Below are 27378 nucleotides of genomic sequence, written 5' to 3'. Positions count from 1 at the left end.
ATCCAGCTATGTATCTTGTCAAAGACTCTTTGACTCCATTTTAACATTTTACCAGTTTCTTCATTGATTAATGAATTGAACAAAATCCTTGACACGTATTCATGTCATGTTTTCACGATATTCATGATTTTACCTTTTTGAAAATTATACTTTAACATTGGCCAGACTTTGGTTACATCACATACCTAAACCATGCACCCTGTAGGGAAAAGAGATTACCTCAATGTATTTCCCATAATCTGTTCCACATTTACTCTCTTCCCTCCTCATTGCTCTTATCTACCAGGACTGAGGATGCCCAGCCTCCCCAGAGCTCATGGGGTTCTGATATCAAGGGAAAAGAGCAGGAAAATGGTCATTGGGTAGGTACTCAACAGTTCCTGCCATACCAAGAGAACCCCAGAAGTGGGCATAGAAGAGGCCAAATTTTACTTAACCCTCTTTTGTTAAATATAATTGTTTTCCCTTTAATTTTTAAGTGGTAAACATACTTACATAGAGACCAGCTTTAGATGTTATAGGAATATAAGAAGGCAAAGAATATTGATTAAAGGCAAAGTTCCTATTTTTTTAATTAATGAATAAGCCCCACTAAATGGTATTCATCTTTGTGCCAAGGATAGTGCTTTTAAAATCAATATACATTTATTGAGTATTTACCATGAGTAAGAAAGACCTATAGTACTTTGTAGAATCAAACAGACTTGTTCGTACTCACAGGCTATATGACCTTGGGCAAATTATTTAGCCTCTCTAAGCTGTGATTTTCTCATCTCCAGACTATAGCATAGTGCTTTAGGTGATAGCACCTGGGGTTATTCACCCTAAGATGAAGTGGCCCAGATCTGTGTTGTCCACTTTTATTCTTCCTTTTATTCTCCACTCTTGAAAGATTGCTTGTTCCTTTCTAATACTCCAAAGACTTCAAGACAATAAAGATTATTTAAATTAGAGGAAACCCCTTTCATCATTCTCGATTCTTTATGTACAATTCTAATTGCATTCTCTGTTTGAGCATGTGACCATTTGTCTCCATGATATAAAGTAGATGAACTTCATGAGTGGCTTTTGTTTGGCTCTGCTCCTCAGTCATGCTTTACAGCTTTGCTCTGGATGGCTGAGGTCTGACCACTGTAGCAAGATAACACTGCTACACCTGTATTATCACTAATTATAGTGGTAAAAAGTTAATTATTTTTATAACTAATATTTCTAGCATTAACTGATAATAGTATAATTTTGTCAGCATGTTCATAAGAGTAATCATTTGTTGGGAGAGAAGTTTCCTTCTGAATGTGAATGTATTGGTAACTATAATTATAAATCATTTTTTATAAAGTGATGATGATTGGGTTCCCTTCTGCCATCTCTTATAGTTATTTGTGCATCTCTCCAACCTGATTGTAAGCATTATGGGGTGCATGGCCTTGTCTTATGTATCTTTATATTTTTCACCTTAATGTAATACAGCACATAGCATGTAGTTGGCACTCGTTAATTGTTTTTTTTGGATTAATGAATGAGCCCCACAAGATGGTATTCATTTTTGTGCCAAGGTTCAGTGTTTCTAAAATTAACATACACTTATTGAGCCTCTTACCATGAGTAAAGAACAGTGTGGAAGAGGAAACGATGACACAGACCTGGCCTGAGCTTTTGCTATGGCTGCTGGAGGCATTGGTATGTCCAGATCTTCTAGTCTGTCATAGGCCACATATAGGATTTTACATTGTATTCTGGAAGCAGTGCAGGGCCATGGAAAGGTTTTAAGTTAGGGGTTCAAGAACAGATTTTAATTTTATAAAGCCATATCCCTGCTCCAAGCCTAAGTCTCAGAAATACTGGTCCCAAATAGGGGTTTCCTTTATAGGTCTGGTGATTAGATACATGATAACAATTGATGCATATTATAATCATGAGTTGATAAAAACATCCTTTGTTTATGAAGTTGGGGAATTATATAGTCTAACTTGGAAAGATATTAAAAATAGTTTGAAAAGTTCAGACATATGTAAACCCAAGGATTCAATCAAGTTCAACCTACCAATTTAATTAGAGTTTATAGTATTACAGGGGATAATATAGTCAGGTAAGATATGGACCTTGTAGAGCTTATAATTTAGCAAGAATGATTGGTCAATTTTAGAATATGGTGTCAAAAGAAGAACAGGGGCGCCTGGGTGGCGCAGTCGGTTAAGCGTCCGACTTCAGCCAGGTCACGATCTCGCGGTCCGTGAGTTCGAGCCCCGCATCGGGCTCTGGGCTGATGGCTCAGAGCCTGGAGCCTGCTTCCGATTCTGTGTCTCCCTCTCTCTCTGCCCCTCCCCCGTTCATGCTCTGTCTCTCTCTGTCCCAAAAATAAATAAACGTTGAAAAAAAAAAAAAAAAGAAGAACAAAAGTGGAAGAGTATGTCTAACTTGCTGATGGTGGTAGGAGTGTTGGTTAAGAATTAGCAGAAAGTGATACAGGTGGATCCTTTTCTAAGCTTGGGCCTCTAGGAAACACTGCCTGAGGCAAGGATTGAAATGCTGATATCTGCCTTAGGTGGTACAGACCCAGGATGGTGAGAGTAGGAACAAATTGAACCAAGGCGAAGATGTGAGGCAGAGAAGTGTGTTACGGCACTAGCCATCACTTCACAAAGACCTGGGGAAAGATAACAGGTTGCTTGGCAGGGATATTTATATGACTTATAGACACATGGGTAACATACCTTGGGTGGGAAAAGAGAAATGGATTGCCTAGCTACTATCTCCTCTTGTCTCTCACTGGTCCACTCCAAAGGAATTAACACCCTTGCATTTTTTGGTTGTGTCATTTAGTTCCTTACATTGCCAATTGGAATGCTTGATTCCATATCCTGCAGTGTGGTGTTTCATCCCAGTCCAGATGGGGCAGGAGCCAGAAGGCCTGGCATCCCCAGGCAAGTGACTAATTAGCCTCCAGTACCAGCATCTTTGGAAGGAAGGGGGGAGTCAGGGGACTCCAAGGAGGTACATGAGGTTTGTATCCAATATAGTCCTGAAGAAACAGACAGGATTCTGAGAGGCAGAGATGAAAGAGGAAGGCATTTTAATATGAGCTGTGACATAGAGGAAGAAACATTGTGCTGCATTTAAGATAAAGCAAGTGCCTTATTGGCTTCAACAGAGATGTGACAATTTCTTAGCCTGGATTTTCTTGGCTTGTAATTATTCTTCAGGGTTTTGTTCCCCCTTTTAAAAGGTACTTCAAATATGTAACTAAATGTTTATTTCTTCATTAAATTTTTCTGTATGAATAAATGACCAATTGGAAAAAATCCTTTATCAGGCCTTTTCTTACAGAAGTATAAATAGGTGAAAGAGGAGGCTGGAAAAGGAAGACTCCAAATGTGAAGCTGTCTTTGATTTGGCCAACAGTAGGGGTCACAGAGGGTCTTGAGCAAGGAATGGGGTATAAAGAGTGAGGGGGAAGGACGATGTGGCTTCAACTATTCCCTGTAGTTCATCATTCATTTCTGCTTGATAGCCTCGCACAGACTTTCCTTTTTGATATATCGGTGCTAACAATAACAGTAGAAATATGAGCAGTAATGGTAACAACCGCCACAACCATGGCTCATTCCATTGCTTCATTCACATCTCTGTCCCATGTCACTTTCTCTAAGGCCTTCCCTGACCACCTGATCTAAACTAGCACCTCTTTACCCTGGTTAATCTCTAGCTCCTTGCTGTGCTTTATTGTTTTAATAACATTAAGCTAGCTGACACTACACACACACACACACGCACACACACACACACTCACACACACACTCATTTAGTTGTTTTCTATTTACCTGACCAGAAAACTTCATAAACACAGAGAATTTGTCTGTCTTGATCAGTCATTGCCAGTGCCTGGCACTGTTCTAAGCATCTGATGGGGTTCTAACGTAACTTCACTGAGACCAGAGAATGTGTGGACTATGTGGTGCTGATTCTTGTAATCTGTTGAGGCTTGCTTTATGGATTAGTTAATTGTCAGTTTTTGAAAATATTCCATATATTCCTGAAAGAACATGCATTTTTAAGTTTTTTGATAAAATATCCAGTTTATGTATATTAGCTCAACCTAATTGTGTTTTTCAAATCTGATTGTTTTGTTAAAGTCTATATCCTTATTAATTTTTTTCTACTGAATCTATTAATTACTGAGGGAAATATGTTAAATTTCCCCTTGTGATTGTGGATTTGTCAATTTCTCCTTAAAGTTCTATTAATATTTACTTTTCATAGTGTATTTAAGCTTGTGTCATAAGTTGCACACAAGTACAGAATTTAAAATTTTTCCCAATAAATTATTGGTTTATTCATTATGTACTGATACTCTTTATCCTTAATTTACCTAATACTTCTTTTTACCAGCTTTCTTTTGCCTGGAATATCTTTTCTGTCCTCTTGCTTTCAACCTCTGTCCTTATGTTTAAAAAAAATTTTTTTTTTAACGTTTATTTATTTTTGAGACAGAGAGAGACAGAGCATGAACAGGGGAGGATCAGAGAGACAGGGAGACACAGAATCTGAAACAGGCTCCAGGCTCTGGGCGGTCAGCACAGAGCCCGACGCGGGGCTTGAACTCACGGACCGTGAGATCATGACCCGAGCCGAAGTCGGATACTTAACCGACTGAGCCACCCAGGTGCCCCTGTCCTTATGTTTTTTAAAAAAGGATGTTCTTTGGGGCACCTGGGTGGCTCAGTCAGTTAAGTGTCTATTGATTTCAGCTTAGGTCATGATCTTGCAGTTGATGGGTTCGAGTCCCACATCAGGCTGTGCTCTGATAGTGCAGAACTGCTTGGGATTCTCTCTCCCTCTCTCTCTGCTTGTGCTCTCTCTCTCTCAAAATAAAATAAATAAACTTAAAAAATGTTTTTTAAAAAGTGTGTTCTTCATATCAGTTTTTATTTTTTAATTTTTATTATTTATTAAATATAATTTGTCAGATTGGTTTCCTTACAACACCCAGTGCTCATCCCGACAGGTGCCCTCCTCAATGCCCATCACCCACTTTCCCCTCCTCCCCACCCCCCATCAACCCTTAGTTTGTTCTCAGTATTTAAGTCTTATGGTTTGCCTCCCTCCCTCTCTGTAACTTTTCCTCCTTACCTCTCCCCCATGGTCTTCTGTTAAGTTCTTCATATCAGTTTTTAAAAACTAGTTTAGTCCTGTTTCTCTGTGTTTTAATTCATGATTTGAATCCTTTGTGATTAACAATATAGGGAATGTATTTCTACCGTTGTATTTTGTTACATACCTTTTTCTCCTCTCCCTACTTTCTTTTGCTGGTTTTTGAGTGAATGGTGGACAATATATATGAAATAGTGTAGATATGTTGGGTGGTATTATCTTCTTCTGGAGAGGATCTAATGTTTTTCTGGGTGGTAGTTATAGTAGGGGCAGATCACCTTGAACTAATCGGGTACTGAGTTGGTTTAAGGCTGGTTTGAGACTTTGTGAAGGCTGGTATTGTTCCAGTATCTAAGAAGTAGTCCTTCAAGGTTTCCAAGACCCAGCCTCATCTTTGTTAATCTACTTAAAGCTCTACTTAGTTTTTAACCTCTTAGCAGCCACCTTCTCCTTACTGTCTTCCCCTAACAATTTAGAATTCAGTAAGTGCCTCAAGGGTAAAAGCCTTGCAGAATGTCACTCACTTCTCTTTTGTTCCCTTTTTTGCTGGAAAATTTCCCCCTCAAGTCCTAGCTGCCTTGGTAGATTTGAACTGTAATTTTTGTCTTCTAAGCCAAGGGAAGGTGCTGCAAGCTCTAGCCTAGAGCATTCTGCTTGTGTCAACTGCCCTGAGAGGAACACACAATCTTAAGTGTTGGGCTCACCTCACAGCATTTCTGTTTTCTCCAGGGTCTGGCTCCTCAGGTGCTGACTGCCTAAGTTTGCCTTAGCTGATCTCCGATGTCTTCAAAGACCTGTTGTTGTTTTTAAATTTTACTCAGATTTTACACTGTTTAAATTTTTCAGTGTTCTCTGTACAGCTATGGAAAGTGGGAGACTTAGTGTTAAAGTTACTCCATCATAGCTGAAGCTGAGGTTTTATTTTTGAGTTTTTAATTTCAATCACATTTTTTCCCCTAGAAATTGTATCTGGTTGTTTTTCTTTTTTTCTTTTTCTTTTTTAAAATGTTTATTTATTTATTTTGAGGGAGAGAGAGAGAGAGAGAGAGAGAGACAGACAGACAGCATGAGTGGGGAGGGGCAGAGGGATACAGAGAGAGAGAATCCCAAGCAGGATCTGCACACAGAGCCAAACATGGAGTTCAAACTCAGAAACCGTGAGAACATGTCCCGAACCAAAACCAAGAGTTGGACTCTTAATTGACTTAGCCACCCAGGCGTCCCTCTATCTGGTTGTTTTTCAAATCAGCATCATCTTTTTCTGGATAGTATCCTGTTTCTATTTTGTTTTCTATTCCTTTCTTTATGATTTTAATCTCTTAAAATAAACTTATTTCAGAGTTTGAATCCTTCTGGCTTATCTGAAAATCTCAGGGGTATAATTTTAGTGTGTGTTATCTGCTGACTCTTAGTTTGCATTTGCTTCTGGTAGATGCCCCAAGAGGGTATAAGCAGCTGAGAACCAATTTTTATGTTAATTTCTTGGCTTGGGATTTCTGAAGCCATACAGCTATTGCATATTTGAATCCCAAATGTGAGTGAGCAGAGAGGTATGGTTACAGAAAAAAAAGAGATTTTCTTTCTTTCTTTTTTTTTTTTTTTTTACCACTCAGAATTCAGACCTGTACAGATAAAGTTTTTGTCATTTTGTTTACTTGTGAGTCAGTGTTTCTTGGGTCATCCTTTCAGTTAAGGTACAAACCACTAATGGGTCTCCACATTACATGGACTCAAGGTCTTGGCTCTTATTTCTATGAGGCCGTTAAAACTGGCCCATTGGTTGCTGACCTTAGCACACCCCCTGGGGCAGCTGAGAAATCAGTACCTACTGCCCACTCGGATTTTCAGTATTCTTTTTGTATAAAGCCTCAGGAATTTGTTTCATTTTCTTGTAGGCTCAGCTGTGCATATGTGAAGATATTTGTACACTTTATGACTCGTTTTTAGGTGTTTCTTAGGTAAATGTTTTCAAGTTGTCTAGTTCTTCATAATTCCGGAAACAAAAGTCTTAACTGACATAATTTATATTGCTGGCTTATACAGTCAGACTTAATAAATGTTATCTATTATTTAAATATCACCATCAGCATTATTATTTCCACAAACACATAAAACCTGAACATTTTGATTTAATACATATAATAGTTTATATATATATAATATTTCTAGAATATGAAACTATTATATGTTCTACAAAAATGTTATATGTAAGTATAACATATAATATGTAATAGATTATCTATAGTAGATTGCAAAACTTTATGATAACTGGTCTGTCCACTAAGTGTATGGCTAGTACATACAGTACTGTGTATATCAGCTACAGAAACACAATAAAATTTGAAACACAGTGAACTATTGAAAGAGTTTAAACCACATCACTCTTCTCCCAACTACAAGTTCTGCTCACTTAAAAAATGTTTTTTAAACTCTTATTTCCTTAGGAGAACTAGAAAATGCTGTGGATTTGTAGCTTTTAAGCATTGAAAGACATATCTATGGGAATATGTATTTATGTGTGAATCACTTCACATATACCTATATATATTATTTATGTTAGGAATAAAAAAATTTATATTTTGCATGAAATTCTATATCTTGTTTTTTTTGCCTTTTTGTAGGAAGATACTTCATCGAGACTTGAAATCAAAGAATATATTTCTGAAAAATAATCTGCTTAAAATTGGTAAGATTTTTTAAAATATGTATTCCAGAAACATGGGAGAGTATATTCTAGATGTTATCAATAAATATATCACATTAAAGTATATCATATCTAGAAGTGTTAGAGTAATTTCTGGCTTATTTTTAACTTCTCAAACTTTTGTTTTTTCTTGGTTGAGGCCAAAAGTCCCAATTATTTTGTTTCCAAGTATCTGATGTAAATTGAAGTGTAAGACATTTGCTATGTACTTGATAATTGAACTAATAATTTTTGAGTTTCTTACTCCATGCCAGGCACTTTGCAAGTAGTTAGACCTGTTTTACTAGTTTGATTAATTAGTACAGGTTTTCCACTTATTTTATCACAAGCAACTGGCAGTTATCACAGATAATTAAAATGTTGATATAATAGATTTGTTAATTTTTAGTTCTTCAGAACCATGCTTCCATTCATAATGGTTACTGGATTGTTTAATATTCCTGTCAGATGTTCTTAGAAAGGGAAAGCATAAAAGCATGTAACTAGTTAGGTGAGTAAAGAGAAGCTAATAGATTCAAACTTCTATAGTCGTGTTCTTCAAAAGTCTCAGGTCTTTTATATGAAATTTTTTCTTTATTGTAAATGAAGAACAAACACTCCCCCCTCAGGTGCAATTGCAGAGCATTATATTCAGCCCTTCCAGAATAATTTTGTTTGTTTGTTATTTCAGACCTGAAGTAGCTTTTTGTTTCAAGTTGCTGGTTCTCCGTAATTCCAGAAATAAAAAGTTTTAGCTTTTCTGGCTCAAAGTCTTATTTCTCCTATAAGGCCTATGTTTTGTGTTTATGTGGTTTTTTTTAATGTTTATTTCTTTTTGAGAGACAGAGAGGGACAGAACGTGAGCAGGGGAGAGGCAGAGAGAGGGAGACACAGAATCCGAAGCAGGCTCCAGGCTCCCAGCTGTCAGCACAGAGTCCGGGGCTGGAACTCACAAACCGTGAGATCATGATCTGAGCCAAAGTCAGGCACTTAACTGACTGAGCAACCCGGGCACCCCTAAGGCTATGTTTTTTAAAACTATTCACCAGCATTGTGTGATTTAAAAGATATTATTTTTCTTCTCTTTTCCTTTAAAACGGTATGAGTCATTGCATATTTAAAATTGTCAAATTAGACAGTTGTTAATTTCCAGGCTGGTTTTCATTGTTTTAAAGTATTTGTAAAAATTAATTTTTATTTCAAGGGGATTTTGGAGTTTCTCGACTCCTAATGGGATCCTGTGATCTAGCCACCACTTTAACTGGAACTCCTCATTACATGAGTCCAGAGGCTCTGAAACACCAAGGTTACAACACAAAGTCGGACATCTGGTGAGTGGGCAGTGGGCTAGTCCTGATGACGTATACATCTGCTGCACTGAGAGAACAATGCATTTTGGTTTTAGGCTCATTTACTTGCTACATCCACTCACTTTATTTTTGAAGTATGAGTCATTCTTTGACCAGAGTAAAGGAGAGTTTTTTTGGATTTCGAACTTGCTATTTTCATTATATTAATTTCAAAAATTCTCTTTATTTACAGGTTAATTGGTTAGTTTGGATTTTTTTCTTCTTGAACCACAAGGGAAAGTTATTAATGTATCATAAACATTAAATGTTGATAGATTTCTGCTAGCCTATTATATAAAGTAGTTATAATCTTAAACACTGTGCTTTATTTTATTTAAGATTAGCTTCCACTTCTGTGGAGAATGTACAGCTTTATTTTTTTTCTTCTTGTTGCATATAAGAATTTTTACTGAAGATACTAGCTTTTAAGAATAAATGTGAATTAAAAAATGTCTGGGTTTTCAATGATAGATGCATCTGAGATTTCTCCATTTATATGTGCTCTTGTACCAAAGGAATCTCTCATTCTTTGTCATGGAACCAGTCAAATCTCAGTACAGAAGCCTCGTGGAAAATTGTATTCTATTGTTAGCAATAGATCCTATTTAGGGAAAATCTCTTCTCTTTGAAGAGGAATCATATAATTTTCAGCTTGTTAAGGGTTGAAAGGACAATCTAGTTGAGAGCCTGTTAATTAAGTAAATAATTATTGTATGCAAATCAACTTAAGTACTTCTGAGCTTTCAAAGATGAGCAGCAGCAGTGAAAGATTATGTCTACTTCATTCTTCTAAAGAAGATAAAGTAGAAAGTTACCTTTCCTGCAGCTAGGGAAAAGTAAGCACAACAGTGGATATGACTTTGGATTTTCACAAGGGTCATTACTCGTGTTCTTGTTCTGGTGCCTCCCAAGTGGGAGAGAACACTGTCAACATTAGGTCTGGCTATGGCAGATAGCCATCCATCCTGTCCCTTCAGTTCATTCTTGTGATTATTCATTTCTACATTCTTCAGTGGTTTTTATTTTTTCATTGTTAGCCCGTTTCTACCCTGATGGTCTTTTCCAATTTACCTACCATCTTTCCTCTATCATAACCTTCCCCTAATACCCTCCTCCCAAAACAAACACAAAATAAACAAAAACCACAAAGGTATGTTCCAGGGAATGCGTTTCTTTAGATTTTGCTTTATCGAGCATCTACTACTAGATGCCCCTTAGGAAGTCTTCTTGCTCTGTTTTGAGTAGCTTTCTTCAGTTCGAGAAGATCAGTCTTGGGCTTTGGATTGGATTTGGGTTGCATATTTACAACTCTCTTTGCACTTAATTTTGTTTATTATTTGGACATTTAAAAATAGGTTCAAATCTATAATTTCTTCATAATTAAAATTACATGGTACGTCAGGAAGATGTTACATCCTCTCATTTGAATTAAGAATAAATTAATTTATGAAGCCCATTGCTAAGCCTTTGGAATTACATGTAGCAAGAAGGCTGGCTCTTTTGGTCGGGTATCTACATCTGCTTGCCGAATCAGATGTATGTCCCCTCAGAAACTTGGGCAACAGGACCCACAGACGGAAGAGTAAAAAGCACACAGTTCTTTTGGTCTTCATTGGGTCTATTGTAGTTCTTTTTTTACAATCTGCTCTTAGGGGCACCTGGGTGGCTCATTCAGTTAAGCATCTGACTCTTGATTTCAGCTAAGGTCATGATCTCATGGTTCATGAGTTTGAGCCCCATATCCGGCTCTGTGCTGACAGCAGGGACCCTGCTTGGGATTCTCTCTCTCTCTCTGCCTTTCCCCCACTCACACTGTGTTTCTCAAAGTAAATAAATAAACATTAAAAAAAAAACCCTGCTCCTAATATTGCAAAAGAATTATAGGAATATCAGTATTGCATAAAGAATTATAGGAATATTCCTAATACGGGAATTATAGGAATATCATAAAGAATATAGGAATTATCAAGAATATCAGAATTACAGGGCTATAGAATAATAAGAATAGTATTGCTATAATGTTTTAAGCTTATAAAAATGGTATTTGTCTCAGACAAAACTTAAAAAAACCTAAAACCTCCCAAATATAAAAATGCAGGAGAATTTTAATGTATTTTTTGTGAGCAGTAGGTCAGCTCTCCTTGCAGATATTATTAACTATTCAGCAAGTACAAGCTAAGGACTTATCATCACCCTGACCCCAAATAACCACCTTATTATGAATTTGGTAATTACCTTAGTTGTATCTGAATCAAAACAGGCTTATCTGGTAATGAAATCTCTATTGCCAAACCTAAAGTGGAAAGAATAACAGAGGACTATTAATTATAGTGGCATATACATAAGTGTGATGAGTAATCTTTGGGAGGCACTCAGAAAAAATAGATTGAATGGGGTTGAGAATTTGTTTTCCGAATCTCAGTGTGTAGCATATGTTTACTGTGGAATATTTTCTTATAATTGGAAATACTTGTGAATAATTGACAGGTGTTTTGTTTTAACACTAATAGCTGTACTTATGATATCTATAATACTTAATGAAGAATTGGTATACTACTAATTATATTTCATCTGCTAATGTTTGCCCATTGTAACCTTATCCTCTTTCTGCAATCTGTTAAACCTTTTGGGATTCATTTATTTATAGCAATCAAGTAAAGAGAAGTCTCTCTCTTAAAAGTGGGTGAGGTTCCAAAAGTTTATAAACACTGGAAGGTTAGGATAATTAGGTTCATTGAGAACAGTACTTTGAACACTGCTGATTTGTATAAGCAGTTGCTGAACACTTCTCCCCCACAGAAAAAATATAATATAGGAGTTGGGTTCCTAGGCCAGCTCTTTAAACTGATTTAAACTTTTTTTTTTTAATTTTTTTTTCAACGTTTATTTATTTTTTTGGGGACAGAGAGAGACAGAGCATGAGCGGGGGAGGGGCAGAGAGAGAGGGAGACACAGAATCGGAAACAGGCTCCAGGCTCTGAGCCATCAGCCCAGAGCCCGACGCGGGGCTCGAACTCACGGACCGCGAAATCGTGACCTGGCTGAAGTCCGACGCTTAACCGACTGCGCCACCCAGGCGCCCCGCAACTGATTTAAACTTTGAATAGTTAGAATTTATTGTTTTGGTAGGAGAAACAAATAAAGGACAATACTATTGGAATAATGGTTCTATAATTAAACAGAAAAGAAACAGAATATTTCATTGTTGGACTTACCTCTCTTGTGAAAGGCAACCATGGGGCGCCTGGGTGGCGCAGTCGGTTAAGCGTCCGACTTCAGCCAGGTCACGATCTCGCAGTCCGTGAGTTCGAGCCCCGCGTCGGGCTCTGGGCTGAAGGCTCAGAGCCTGGAGCCTGTTTCCGATTCTGTGTCTCCCTCTCTCTCTGCCCCTCCCCCGTTCATGCTCTGTCTCTCTCTGTCCCAAAAATAAATAAACGTTGAAAAAAAAAAAATTAAAAAAAAAAAAAAAAAAGAAAGGCAACCAGATGGCTCTTTAATCTTGTGCCTCTATGTTCTTTGGACAATTTTAGTGGAGGGAATGATGGTGGGCATAGTAGGGGTATCAGAGTGTAATGCGAAGCTCTCAGGATTTTGCTCAGAGATCTGCTCCAAAGGTTGGCTGCTTAAGAGACATGGTAGGAGTCTAGTTCACACTCTAAGTCAGACTTTAGTGATGTTGGGCAGAAATGTCAGACAAGGCTTAGCCACAGGTAGAAGAAAACAAAGAACTGGCACCTGCCTGATCTACCAGAACTAAGAAAGTATCCTCATAGGAGAGCGTTCCCAAACTGGACAGGGAAAGGGGCCGGGGGGGAGAACGAGTCTGTTTTCGGGTGAAGGATTGAGGAAAGCAAGGCCAACTTGGCAGCAGTGCGTGTAGCTAATGTGGGGCCTGCAAGTAGCTGGCAGCCAACAGCTCCATCTTGGTGAAGGAAGCTCTGGAGCAAGAGAGCCCATTTCTCTCACCTTCCCATGGTCTGAGAAATTCTTTTGTGGATTTAGAACTAAGCTGTTAGGCAAGGAATGCCTTCCTCGGGAGTGACAACTGGTGTCATTATTTTCACCCAACAGAAGCGAAGTAGGAAAACATTTCAGTCAAGTGCAGTAGATTTGGATATTAATACCTGCTTTCAATGACTAGCATGAAATGACTGATATAAAATCTGGAGATAATATCCAGCCTGGTCAGTTTTACTAAAGGTCATAATACAGCCGCAGCAACAGAACCAGAATTGTCTATCGAGTGCTTACTCTGTGATTGACAGTTAATGTGCTAAGCACTTTATCCAAATAAGTGTATTTGTCACTACAAAAAAAAATCATACAGTTTATAATTTTACAACCTGCTTTTTTTTCACTTAGCAAAAGGAAATATTGCTCTGCATTAACAAAATGTATCTACATATCATTTAAATGTTTGCATAGTATTCTATACTTGGATACAATCATTTTTTCAACCAGTAATGTTTATTAAGCATTATTTAATGTTTTCTTTGAAGATTTTATCTTTGTTTTTGTATTTAAGCATTTTTAGGGTGCAGTGTATATGGGTGTGGATTTGCATTTATCCTACTTTGAGTCAGTTGAGCCTCTTGGACATATAGATTGATGTATTTCCTCAGATTTGAAAAGTTTTCAGCCATTATTTCTTTGTGTATTTTTTCTTCTCTTTTCTCTCTCTCCTTGCCTTCTGGTACTCCCATTATGCATATGTTGGTGTGCTTCATGGTCTCCCACACTTCTCTAAGGCTTTATTCATTTTTCTTAATTTTTCTCTGTGTTCTTCAGATTGTATAATATCTGTCTATCTATCTTCAAGTTCATTGATTCTTCTGCTAGTTAAAGTCTACTGTTGAGCCCCTGTAGCGAATTTTTTTCTTTCAGTTATGGTACGTTTCAACTACAGAATTTCTATTTGGTGCTTTTTGTTAAATATAATTTCTTATCTCTTTACCAATATTCTTCATTTGGTGTCACATTTATATCGTACTCTACTTATTTAAACATGGTTTCTTTTAGTTCTTTGAACATATTTATGATGTTGATTGGAAGTCTTTGTCTGTTAAATCTGATATCCGAGACCTCTCAGTTAGTTTCTATTTCCTGCTTTCCCTCTCTGTATATGGATATTTTCCTTTGCATATCTCACTATTAGTGAAAACTGAACATTTTAGATAATGCATTGTATCAACTCTGAATATTTATTCTTTGCATTCCTCCCACCTCTCTGAGGCTTACTATTGTTTGCCTCTCTTTTTTTTTCTAAGTTTATTTATTTATTTTGAGAGACACAGCATAAGAGTGCATGAGTGGGGGAGGGGCAGAAGGAGAGGGAGAGAGAGAGAATCACCAGCAGGCTCTGTGGTGTCAACATGGAGCCCAACATGGGACTTGATCCCATGAACTGTGAGATCATGGCCTGAGTCAATATCAAGAGTTGTGTGCTCAAGCGACTGAGCCACCCAGGTGCCCTGCTATTGTTTGCTTCCTTATTCACTTAGTGACATACCTGATTATTCTACTGAAACCTATTTCCCTTCCAATGTGAAACCTCTAGTGTCATTCCTCAAAGAGTATAGCCTTGGGCACGTGTGCAGTGAGCATTGGGATGACCGTGGTTTTAGAAAGGCTCTCTGTCCCTTTCCCTATCTCTCTGTTGAGCTGTTTCTGCTGGTATTACACCCAGTTGTTAGCCTTAACTAATTGCCAACTCATTGCTCTATTATTTTCAACAATGCCTTGAGGTTGCTCTCCAGTCTGTTCCAATTAAATTTGAGCCTCTTTGCAGATGTAGTTTTTGAGGCCAGTCTTTCAGGTTTGAAATTTGGATGTTTTTAACTATCTCTTTCCCTGATTTTCTCTGGTGAAGTAGCTTATTGTGCTCATGAAACTGCCAATCTCCTCTTAATTGCTTGCCACCAAAATCTTCATCATTTCTGAGAGTGGAGTTTAGGCTTAAATTTCCTACACTCTGTTCCAAATAAAATCAGTCCCTTTGGGGAGAGCTTCTGAACCCTCTCTTATTATGGCCTGTCTTAGCCCTAGGCAAAATATCTGAGCACTGCTCAGGAGATGGAGGTAGGGACATGGCCCACTTTTCTTAGAGTGACACTCCAGCTCATGAGCAGGGTACTGGCCAGGGGCAGTAGCCTCTCTTCTTGGCTTGCCTCTTCTGGGGTGGAACCTCTACCCTGTGAGCAAAGGTGATCAGGGCACCCCAGTATTCTCTGTCTGCTGTTCCTGGGGTAGAGCCCCCATTCTACTAGTAGGAACTAGGTAGAGGAAAGGAGCCCTTAATGTCTTGTGTACACTCACCTGGCATTTAATCTGTATAACAAAGCTGGGGAGATGAGAAATGCCAGAAGCTTGTTCCTCCTGGAGAGATATCCAAGCCCATGACTGGTTTCTGGAGGAAGGGGGAACCCCATCTTCGCGGCCACACTTGCTCAGAGTGAAATTTTTGTCACATTAAGCTGAGGGAGTGGCTAGGTGCCACAAACTCTTGTTTTTACAGAGACTTAATAGATTTTTTTGAATAAATGTCTCCTCATTTACAGTATGTCCTTAAGACAATTTTCAGTGACATTAAATTGTTGGGGGTTTTTGGTAATTTTCACTAGTTACAGCTGTTTTGCTAAGGAGCAGGTCTGCTGAGCTCCTCATGATGCCACCACTTTGGAACTGTTCTCCCCAAGGCCTTACTGTTGGAATTAAAGATTTTTATTTATCTGTTTCCTCTGTTAAACAGTGTTAAAAAATAGACTGGAGCAGGGAGAGGCTGATGGAACCTAAAGAAGGGAGATAGGCAGGACTTATATTAATTTCATATATTCCATACTCCTAATGCTCTGTCCATCTTAAAAGACCCTATGGAAACTACCAGAGATGATTAAAGCAGTTGGAGCACAGCCATTCCATCAAAATGTGAAGCGGTGCAGGCTGTTGCCGTATCCAGCCTTTATGGAGCGGCTGAGTGAATAATAATCGGCAATGGAGGAATACTTGGATCATCATTTCCATTGCCAATCCACCTTCTCACCCCAACTTTGAACACTGCCCATATTCATTTCCCAAACTTTATAGTTTATATGGAATCTGTGATCATGACCCCAAGAGTAGCTAAAGATGCAAAAGAAAAACACATTTCCCTTTCATTTTCTCCTCAACCACACTGTGATTTCCCTGTCCTCCTCTCTCCCCTTGCTGTTGCTTCCATCTTCTGTTTTTCCATTGGCCAAATTTTTATGGTGTGGAGGACATAGGACCACCACACAGGAGGAAGAGCAGATGATCTTCTTTCAAACATTGTGCTCAATGAATGGAGGAAAGTAATTAAAAAGAGCTGGTATGTACAAGATGAAATTCACCCAAACTTTACTTCTGAATTTTTGTGAGTCTTCCTGCAAACATGATAGTATATTTGGATGATAGGGTGGAAAGAATACATTCACCTTTGCTTTTACATATTCTTTTGAGGGGTGCCTGGATGGCTCAGTCGGTTAAGCGTTTGACTTTGGCTCAGGTCATGATCTCATGGTTCACAAGTTCGAGCCTCACATCAGGCTCTGTGCTGACAGCTCAGAGCCTGGAGCCTGCTTCGGATTCTGTGTCTCCCTCTCTCTCTGCCTCTGCCACACTCATGTTCTTTCTCTCTCTCAAAAATAAATAAGCATTAAAAAAAATAAATATTCTTTTGAAAATTCAGTTCCTCAGACACCTTAGCTACATTTCAAGTGCTCAGTGGCCACATGTGGCTACTGGTTATTGTGTACAGAAACATAGAATATTTCTGACATTGCAAAAAAATTGTATTGGACAGTCCTGGAATATTCTGCTCCAGACCCTTTGGGGCTTACCCTGGGATTTTCTTGCATTCATGCAGCTTTTGGATTGGGCAGATCCCCTAATACTTTCAGAAGCTATTCTTGAATGGGTCTACTGTGCTTTTCAGTAAGTAATTTGGGGCCATTTTGAAGTTCGTCTGTTATGGGGTCCTTCAATTGCTCCATTGATTCTCTCTGCTTCTTCTCACAAAGATGCTGATACTGTGTAGGTCACATGGTGACTGTTGTTTGTCTCCACTTCCTTGTATTTCTAGGTTTCAAGGGACACCTTGCCACCTAACTTTGTTGAAAATGTTGGTCATTGTTTTGGTTTTGCTATCTAGCTGCTCTGCTTTCCATGTGAATTTAAGGAAGATGCAGAAACTATGCTTCTGATGTAGTTGCCACTTTCCCCCAAATATTCAGAATCAAAATTTAAACAAAATCCCTGGGTGATTTGTATGCGTCTTAAAGGTCAGGGAGAACTAATAGAGGTTCTGGGATATGTTAGGCCCTTATAAAATGGTTGCTATATAATACTGCTTCTGAAGTATTAGTTTAAGGAGTCCAGTGTCTTTCATTTTATTTAGATAAAGTTTATATTGATATTCAACTCCACCTCACTACACATTTTCATTTAGGGTACAACACACTAAAGCAAATCCCACTATTCTTTTATTAAATTTATATTACTCTCTATTCAACTGCTTAAATTATGTATACTTTTCTTTCTTTCTTTCTTTCTTTCTTTCTTTCTTTCTTTCTTTCTTTCTTTTTTTTTTGAGAGAGAGATAGAGAGAGCACAAGTCTGGGGGAGGGGCAGAAAGGGAGGGAGAGATAGAATCATTTTTTTTATTTTATTTTTTATTTTTAAAAATTTACATCTGTTTAGTTAGTACATGGTGCAACAATAATTTCAGGAGTAGATTCCTTAGTGCCTCTTACCCATTTAGCCCATCCGCCCTCCCACAGCCCCTCCAGTAACCCTCAGTTTGTTCTCCATATTTATGAGTCTCTTATGTTTTGTACCCCTCCCTGTTTTTATATTGTTTTTGTTACCTTTCCCTTATGTTCATCTGTTTTGTCTCTTAAAGTCCTCATATGAGTGAAGTCGTATGATTTTTCTCTTTCTCTGACTGACTAATTTCACTTAGCATAATACCCTCCAGTTCCATGCACGTAGTTGCAAATGGCAAGATTTCATTCTTTTTGATTGCCGAGTAATACTCCATTGTATATATATACACCACGTCTTCTTTATCCATTCATCCATCGATGGACATTTGGGCTCTTGCCATACTTTGGCTATTGTTGATAGTGCTGCTATAAACATGGGGGTGCATGTGTCCCTTTGAAACAGCACACCTGTATCCCGTGGATAAATGCCTAGTGCAATTGCTGTGTCTTAGGGTAGTTCTATTTTTAGTTTTTTGAGGACTGAAAATACTGTTTTCCAGAGTGGCTGCACCAATTTGGATTCCCGCCAGCAGGGCAAAAGAGATCCTCTTTCTCTGCATCCTCGCCAACATCTGTTGTTGCCTGAGTTGTTAATGTTAGCCATTGTGACAGGTGTAAGGTGGTATCTCCTTGTCGTTTTGATTTGTATTTCCCTGATGATGAGTGATGTGGAGCATTTTTTCATGTGTCGGTTGGCCATCTGGATGTCTTCTGTGGAGAAGTGTCTATCCGTGTTTTTGCCCATTTCTTTACTGGATTCTTTGTTTTTTGGGTGTTGAGTTTGATAAGTTCTTTATCAATTTTGGATACTAACCCTTTATCTGATATGTCGTTTGCAAATATCTTCTCCCATTCCGTCGGTTGCCTTTTAGTTTTGCTGATTGTTTCCTTTGCTGTGCAGAAGCTTTTTATTTTGATGAGGTTCCAGTAGTTCATTTTTGCTTTTGTTTCCCTTGCCTCCAGAGACATGTTGAGTAAGAAGTTGCTGCGGCTAAGATCAAAGAGGTTTTTTCCTGCTTTCTCCTCGAGAATTGTGATGGCTTCCTGTTTTACATTGAGGTCTTTCATCCATTTTGAGTTATTTTTGTGTATGGTGTAAGAAAGGGGTCCACGTTCATTCTTCTGCATGTCGCTGTCCAGTTTTCCCAGCACCACTTGCTGAAGAGACTTGTCTTTATTCCTTCCTTTGGATATTCTTTCCTGCTTTGTCAAAGATTAGTTGGCCATACATTTGTGGATCCATTTCTGGGTTCTCTATTCTATTCCATTGATCTGAGTGTCTGTTCTTGTGCCAGTACCATACTGTCTTGATGATTACAGCTTTGTAGTATACCTTAAAGTCTGGGATTTTGATGCCTTTCACTTTGGTTTTCTTTTTCAAGATTGCTTTGGCTATTCGGGGTCTTTTCTGGTTCCATACAAATTTTAGGATTATTTGTTCTAGCTCTGTGAAGAATGCTGGTGTTATTTTGATAAGGATTGCATTGCCTATGTAGATTGCTTTGGATAGTATTGACATTTTAAAAATATTTGTTCTTCCTATCCAGGAGCATGGAATCTTTTTCGATTTCTTTGTGTCTTCTTTAATTTCTTTCATAAGCTTTCTATAGTTTTCAGTGTATAGATTTTTCACTTCTTTGATTAGATTTTTTCCTGGTATTTTATGGGTTTTGGTGCAATGTAAATGAGATCGATTCGTTGATTTTTCTTTCTGTTGCTTCATTGTTGGTGTATAGGAATGCAACCAATTTCTGTGTGTTGAGTTTATTTCCTGCAACTTTGCTGAATTCATGAATCAATTCTAGCAGTTTTTTGGTGGAATCTTTTGGGTTTTCCATATAGAGTGTCATGTCATTTGTGAAGAGTGAAAGTTTGACCTCCTCCTGGCCGATTTGGATGCCTTTTATTTCTTTGTGTTGTCTGATTGCAGAGGCTAAGACTTCCAAATCTATGTTGAATAACAGTGGCGAGAGTGGACATCCCTGTCTTATTCCTGACCTCAGGGGGAAAGCTCTCAGTTTTTCCCCGTTGAGGATGATATTAGCATTGGGTCGTTCATATATGGCTTTTATGATCTCGAGGTATGCTCTTTCTATCCCTACTTTCTTGAGGGTTTTTATCAAGAAAGGATGCTGTCAAATGCTTTCTCTGCATCTATTGAGAGGATCCTATGGTTGTTGTCCTATTATTGATGTGATGAATCACGTTAATTGTTTTGCAGATATTGAACCAGCCCTGTATCCCAGGTATAAATCCCACTTGGTCATGGCGAATAATTTTTTAATGTATTTTTGGATCCAGTTGGCTAATATCTTCTTGAGGATTTTTGTATCCGTGTTCATCAGGGAAATTGGTCTATAGTTCTCCTTTTTAGTGGGGTCTCTGTCTGGTTTTGGAGTCAAGGTTATGTTAGCTTCATAGAAAGAGTTTGGAAGTTTTCTTCCATTTCTATTTTTTTGGAACAGCTTCAAGAGAATAGGTGTTAACTCTTCCTTAAATTTTTGGTAGAATTCCCCTGGAAAGCCATCTGGCCCTGGACTCTTGTTTTTTGGCAGATTTTTGATTACTAATTCAATTTCCTTACTGGCTATAGGTCTGTTCAAATTTTCTATTTCTTCCTGTTTTAGTTTTGGTAGTCTATATGTTTCTATGAATTTGTCCATTTCTTCCATATTGCCCATTTTATTGGCATATAATTGCTCATAATATTCTCTTAATATTGTTTTTATTTCTGCTGTGTTGGTTGTGATCTCTCCTCTTTCATTCTTGGTTTTATTTAGTTGGGTCCTTTCCTTTTTCTTCATGATCAAACTGGCTAGTGGTTTGTCAATTTTGTTGATTCTTTCAAAGAACCAGCTTCTGGTTTCATTGATCTGTTCTGTTTTTTTGGTTTTGATAGCATTAATTTCTGCTCTAATCTTTATTATTTCCTGTCTTCTGCTGGTTTTGGGTTTCATTTGCTGTTCTTTTTCCAGCTCCTTAAGGTGTAAGGTTAGGTTGTATATCTGAGATCTTTCTTCCTTCTTTAGGAAGGCCTGGATTGCTATATACTTTCCTCTTATGACCACCTTTGCTGCATCCCAGAGGTTTTGGGTTGTGGTGTTATCATTTTCATTGATTTCCATATACTTTTAATTTCCTCTTTAACTGCTTGGTTAGCCCATTCATTCTTTAGTAGGATGTTCTTCAGTCTCCAAGTATTTGTTACCTTTCCAAATTTTTTCTTGTGGTTGATTTTGAGTTTCATAGCATTGTGGTCTGAAAATATGCACAGTATGATCTCAACCTCTTTGTACTTACTTAGGACTGATTTGTGCCCCAGTATATGGTCTATTCTGGAGAACGTTCCATGTGCACTGGAGAAGAATGTATATTCTGCGGTTTCAGGGTGAAATGTTCTGAATATATCTGTTAAGTCCATCTGGTCCAGTGTGTCATTCCAAGCCATTGTTTCCTTGTGGATTTTTTGATTAGATGATCTATCCATTGTTGTGAGTGGGGTGTTGAAGTCTCCTATTATTATGTTATTACTATCGTTGAGTTTCTTTATGTTTGTGATTAATTGATTTATATATTTGGGTGCTTGCACATTTGGTGCCTAAATGTTTACAATTGTTAGGTCTTCTTGGTGGATAGACCCCTTGATTATGATATAATGACCTTCTGCATCTCTTGATACAATCCTTATATTAAAGTCTAGATTGTCTGATATAAGTATGGCTACTCCAGCTTTCTTTTGTTAACCATTAACATGATAGATGGTTCTTCATCCCTTTATTTTCAATCTGAAGGTGTCTTTATGTCTGAAGTGGGTCTCGTGTAAACAGCATCTAGATGGGTCTTGTTTCTTATCCATTCTGTTACCCTATGTCTTTTGATTGGAGCATTGAGTCCATTGATGTTTAGAGTGAGTACTGAAAGATATGAATTTATTGTCCTAATGATGCTTGTAGAGTTGGAGTTTCTGGTGGTGTTCTCTGGTCCTTTCTAATGTTTGTTGCTTTTGGTATTTATATATATATATATATATTTTTTTTTTTTTTCATCTTTTCTCCCCTCAGAGAACTCCCCTTAAAATTTCCTGCAGGGCTGGTTTAGTGGTCACAAACTCCTTTAAGTTTTGTTTGTCTGGGAAACTTTTTTATCTCTCTTTCTATTTTGAATGACAGCCTTGCTAGATAAAGAATTCTTGGCTGCAGGGGCGCCTGGGTGGCTCAGTTGGTTGAGCGTCCAACTTCGGCTCAGGTCATGATCTCACAGTTCATGAGTTTGAGCCCCGCATCAGGCTCTGTGGTGACAGCTCAGAGCCTGGATTCTGTTTCAGATTCTGTGTCCTCATCTCTCTCTGCCCCTCCCCACCCATGCTCTGTCTCTCTGTCTTAAAAATAAATAAAACATTAAAAAAATAAAAAAAAAAAGAATTGTTGCCTGCATATCTTTCTGATTCAGCACACTGAATATAACCTGCCACTCCTTTCTGGCCTTCCAAGTTTCTGTGGATAGGTCTGCTGCGGGAGAGAGAATCTTAAGCAGGCTCCATGCCCAGCATGGAGCTCAGTGTGGGGCTAGACCCCAGGACTGTGAGATCCTGACCTGAGCTGAAATCCAAAGTTGGATGCTCAAATGACTGAGCCACCTAGGCGCCCCTGTGTACTCTTTTCTAGATGGATATCAGGATGATCATCGATTATGTAAAATAAAAATATCTAAAAGATCAGTAAAGCTGCCCCAACCAGAGTCATGCATTGCTATGGTGGGATAGGTTTCTGTTTGCAGAGTCTGGACAGATTTCAAAGGGTAAGTTTAGTTCCTTGAGACAAGACAACGTCTGAGTTTCATTTGCAATTCATTACCAACCTGTGCTCCTGAAATCCTTTGGGTAGTTCTGATCAAGCTGGACAGATGGTGAGTTTATGGAGTTCAGGTGTAATTTGCTTCACACGCACCTGATCCCAGATTTCCCTTTCACTGCTAAATTTCCTCCTTCAGGGATTTATTTGCTTACTTCTTCACAGTTAGCTATCTTTTGGAGAAAAAAAAAGGAATACAAATCATAGGGTTCTAAATAAAATGCACCTTCTTTTTTTCAACTTGCCCTCTACTTTCCCCTCAACCACCTCCTCACTGCCAGATTTAAGACTGGGAGTCAAGTAAGATAAACATCTTCAAAAAGGATGGAATTGATGAGTTCAAGATTATATAATTATTCCCATTAGAAATGTTTAGCTGGAAATTGGAAAAAAATTAAAACCATAGGTACATAGATGTATAGTTACTAGAATAAAATGTATATATAGTAGATAAATTTTAACTTGTAACAGGATAGCTACGCCTGGGTGGCTCAGTCAGTTGGGCATCTGACTTCGATTCAGGTCATGATCTCGTGGTTTGTGAGTTGAACCCCACATTGGGCTCTGTGCTGACAGAACAGAGCCTGGAGCCTGCTTTGGATCCTCTCTCTCTGCCCCTCCCTGCTTGCGGTCTCCCTCTCTCTCTCTCTCAAAATGAATAAACTTAAAAAAAAAAACAACTTTGTAACAGGATAATCAAAAATCTTTTGCCCAAAGTGTCCTGGTGGTGTCTGTAATCAGATTATATCTATTGCAGGCAGGTGCACAGGGACCAGGGAAAGTCCCTTTCTACAAGTCACTCTTCCATGTGCTCAAGTGCAAGTAAATCTCACTAGATCAAAATGAGACAGGTGAATGGAAAACAGAATGCCTTTAGTGAAGCTGAGAGGATTTCCAAGAAAGAGAATAGTCTTGTATCAAAATTAATTGATTACTAAGTTAGTCTCTACATCTAATTGTTCTATAATCTGTTTAGCCAGATAATTCCACAGCTTTTTATAACCCTAGTATATCCATAAAATGTGGCTTTGGTAGAGTTATGTCTCCATAAAAGTAGAGTTTGACTTCATGATCTACTCGCTGTACTTAATAGACCACTAACTCCCTTTACATGAGAAGGAACAGAAAAACAAAAGCCAAACTTGCCTACCTTCCTTTCCTTTTGCCAAAGAGGGTCTCATTGTTTGTATGCCCTATATTTGACATGGTCTGATGCCCTGCATGGCTTGTCTTAGGCCCTAGGGATCCCTGAAGATGAATTATGGTTCCAGGTAGAACCCAAAGTAAGCTTGGGAAATCAGCCCCTGCCTGAAGGTCTTCCATTGGTTTAGCCATGATTTCCAATTCAAAAGAGCCCTTAATGATCAGAAATACAGCATTGAGAGGCAGGATGGCATAGACTTCATGTCTCTAGAGCCAGACAAACTGTGTTGCAATCCCAGTTCCACCAGCTACTCAATATGGAAACATTAACAATTGACCTAATCTTGTGGTTTCCTCATCTGAAGAATGGGAGTGATAATAATAGTTTCTGCTTCATTAGGATTGTTATGAGAATGATTAAATGAGTTAATATATGTAAGGAATATAGAACAGGGCCTAATTTTTAGTAAACACTATTAAAATTTCAGCTAGTATTTTTCTTTCTTTTTCTTTTTAATTTTTTTTAACGTTTATTCATTTTAGAGACAGAGACAGAGCATGAATGGGGGAAGGTCAGAGAGAGAGGGAGACACAGAATGTGAATCAGGCTCCAGGCTCTGAGCTGTCAGCACAGAGCCCGATGCGGGGCTCAGACTCACGGACCGCGAGATCATGACCTGAGCCGAAGTCGGTCGCCCAACAGACTGAGCCACCCAGGCGCCCCTCAGCTAGTATTTTTCTGATTACAATTATTATTGTTACCACTTGTATTATTGATAGAGATAATATAATAGTCTGCTCCCAAGTCAGCTCAAAATGTCCTGTATCAGAGATTGTTGCTTTTATCCAACCCTTCCAACCTATCAGAGCCAGGAGAGATTATCTGGCTTTGTTGTGCTTTTAACCCAAGGCCTGAAGAAGACTCTGAGCCCACAGGAGGAGCTGAATTAAATCCTCAGAAGAGTATGTGGGTGCTGAGTGATTGATAGCCTTCTACACTTAGACCTGTGAGTTTCATTCCTTTTTTTCAGTGTTAAAATTACTACATGTGCATTAGATTACATAGCAGAGTGTATGTAGTTAGTGTAAATTTTTTAGAAAACATTTTTAAGATATATTGAATGAGAACAATACCAATACCAAACAAGCTGATCTAATATGGCACCTTTCTGGGCAAATTACTTCCTTTCTCTGAGTTTTGGTTTTCTCACTGATACAATGAGAGTTTAGAATTAGCAAATCTTGGTAGACCTGTAGGTCTACTATTTTAAACATTCTCAAGGTTCAAATTAGACTCTTCTTTGGGGAAAATAAGTCAGCATATTGGGGCAGAGTTGATAACACACAAATCTTTTACACATATCCACCCAAATAAAAGTATTTGATTCGATTTGATGATTATATTTTACTAGTAATGTGTAGCCTTCCCCTCTCTTTTTGTTAAGAAAACTTTTCTCATAGTATAACAAGTACCGACTTGATATTGTCTTTTTCATTTTCACCAATTCTTACGGTGAAAGTGTGTAATGGTGCTGCACTGTGGTTTTAATTTGCATTTTCTCTGATGACTGATAATGTCAAACATCTCATGATTTGGGGCCATTTAGTGTCTCTTCAAGTCTTTTGTCCATTTTTCCATTGGATTCTCTCCTTTTTCTTATTGATTGGTAGGAGTTGTAATTAATTAATGAACTTTAACCAGTTCTGGATACCAGTCTTTGATGAATATTTGAGCTGCAATGTCTTCTCCTACTCTGTTTCTTCCTTTTCACTCTCTTAGTGGTGTCTTTTCATGAATAGAAGTTCCTAATTATAATGGAGTCCATTTTATCAGTCCATAACATTACTGCCAGTGTTTTTTTATGTTTTGTTTAGGAAGTCTTTGCCTACCCCAAGATCAGGAAGATATTCTCCTGTTTTATTTTACAAGCTTTATGATCTTATTTTTCATAGTAAAAATTGGTGATTTTTGTGCATGTGTCTGGTGTGAGATAGTAGTCCACATATATTACTTTCCATATGTGTATTCAGTTGGCCCAGCATAATTTGTTAAAAGGATCATTTTCTTTCTTTACCATAGTGCAGTTTGTCTTTGCATTAGTCAAGTGACTGAATTTGTGTGGAACTGTTTTTCAGCCCTCTGTTTCATTCCATGGTCTATTTTTTCTTCTTTGCTAATATCACATTTTCATAAGTAATGTAACTTTATAATGAATCTTGGTATTTGATAATATAAGACCTCCAATGTACCATGTCTATCTTTGTCCCTTTGCATTTCCATGTAAGTTTTAGAATCAGTTTGTCAATTCCCACAAAAAGTCTGCTAGGATTTTGATTGATATTGCATTGAGTCTATAGGTCATTCTGGGAAAAATCGACATCTTCATTATTTTGACTCCTCCAAACCACACGTGTGGATCTCTCCCCCTCCACACTGCCCCCCCCCTTTTTTAGGTTCTTTAATTTCTCTTAGCAATGTATTGTGGTTTACAGTGTAGGGTGTATATCTTTCATTGGATTTATTCCTAGGTATTTGACACTGTATGATGTTAATGTAAATGGCATTATGCATTTCATTTTTTAAATGTTTGTCACAGGCTTATTGAATGACCTTTTACATACATAACCATGTTGACATGCTAATAACAGTTTAATATATTTTTCTAATCTTTATATATATAATTTTTACTGTCTGATAGTCTTTTTAATTGAAACTATACATTTACATTTAACATAATTACTGTATATTTGTATTTTTATTTGTCATTTTATACACACACACACACACACTTTCATTTAACTTTTTCTGGCCTTATTGTTCTGAATAGCACTTTCATTACAATATTGAATAGAAGTAGTGATAGTAGGCATACTTATCTTGTTCTCAATGTCAAAATAAAAGCATAAACTTTCAATATGTATTTATATATACATATCACATCTTCTTTAGCTATTCATCAGTCCATGGATACTTGAGCCCTCTCTATAGTTTGACTATTGTTGACAATGCTGCTCTAAATATTCGGGTGCAAGTACCCCTTCAAATATGCAATTTTGTATCCTTTGGGTAAATACCTAGTAGTACAATTGCTGTATCATAGGATAGTTCTTTTTTTAACTTTTCTGGGGAGGCTCCATGTTGTTTTCTAGACTGGCTACACCAGTTTGCATTCACACCAGCAGTGCAAGAGGGTTCCCCTTTCTCCGCATCCTCACCAACACCTGTTGTTTCTTGTGTTGTCAGTTTTAGCCATTCTGACAGGTGTGACCCTCCCTGCATTCCTTGTTTCTGCCTGGAATCATTTTTCTTCAAATTGAAGAATTCCATTTTGGGGTTGTTTTTAGTGCTGTCCTGCTGGCAACGAATTCTCTTAATTTTTGATTGTCTAAAAATGTCTTTATTTCACATTTATTGAAGGAAA

General features: G+C 37.9%; 1 protein-coding gene across 13 annotated transcripts in view; it reads left to right on the top strand.

Moving 5' to 3' along the window:
• Nucleotides 1–27378, top strand: part of NEK11 (NIMA related kinase 11) — a 275620-nt gene that overhangs the window by 81329 nt on the left and 166913 nt on the right. For all 13 annotated transcript variants that reach the window (XR_006718737.1, XR_006718736.1, XM_045503664.1 and 10 more), the window contains exons 5-6: nucleotides 7773–7837; nucleotides 9039–9165. Coding sequence is in view for 11 of the 13 variants with exons in the window: in XM_045503664.1 (XP_045359620.1) it covers nucleotides 7773–7837; nucleotides 9039–9165 (192 nt within the window). In the remaining 2 variants the exon portion in view is untranslated. The remainder of the gene's footprint in view (nucleotides 1–7772; nucleotides 7838–9038; nucleotides 9166–27378) is intronic.

Source organism: Leopardus geoffroyi, chromosome C2 (genome assembly GCF_018350155.1).
Source record: "Leopardus geoffroyi isolate Oge1 chromosome C2, O.geoffroyi_Oge1_pat1.0, whole genome shotgun sequence".
Classification (NCBI taxonomy): domain Eukaryota; kingdom Metazoa; phylum Chordata; class Mammalia; order Carnivora; family Felidae; genus Leopardus; species Leopardus geoffroyi.
The sequence above is the reverse complement of the archived record's forward strand: the minus strand, read 5'-3'. Positions and strand labels throughout refer to the sequence as shown.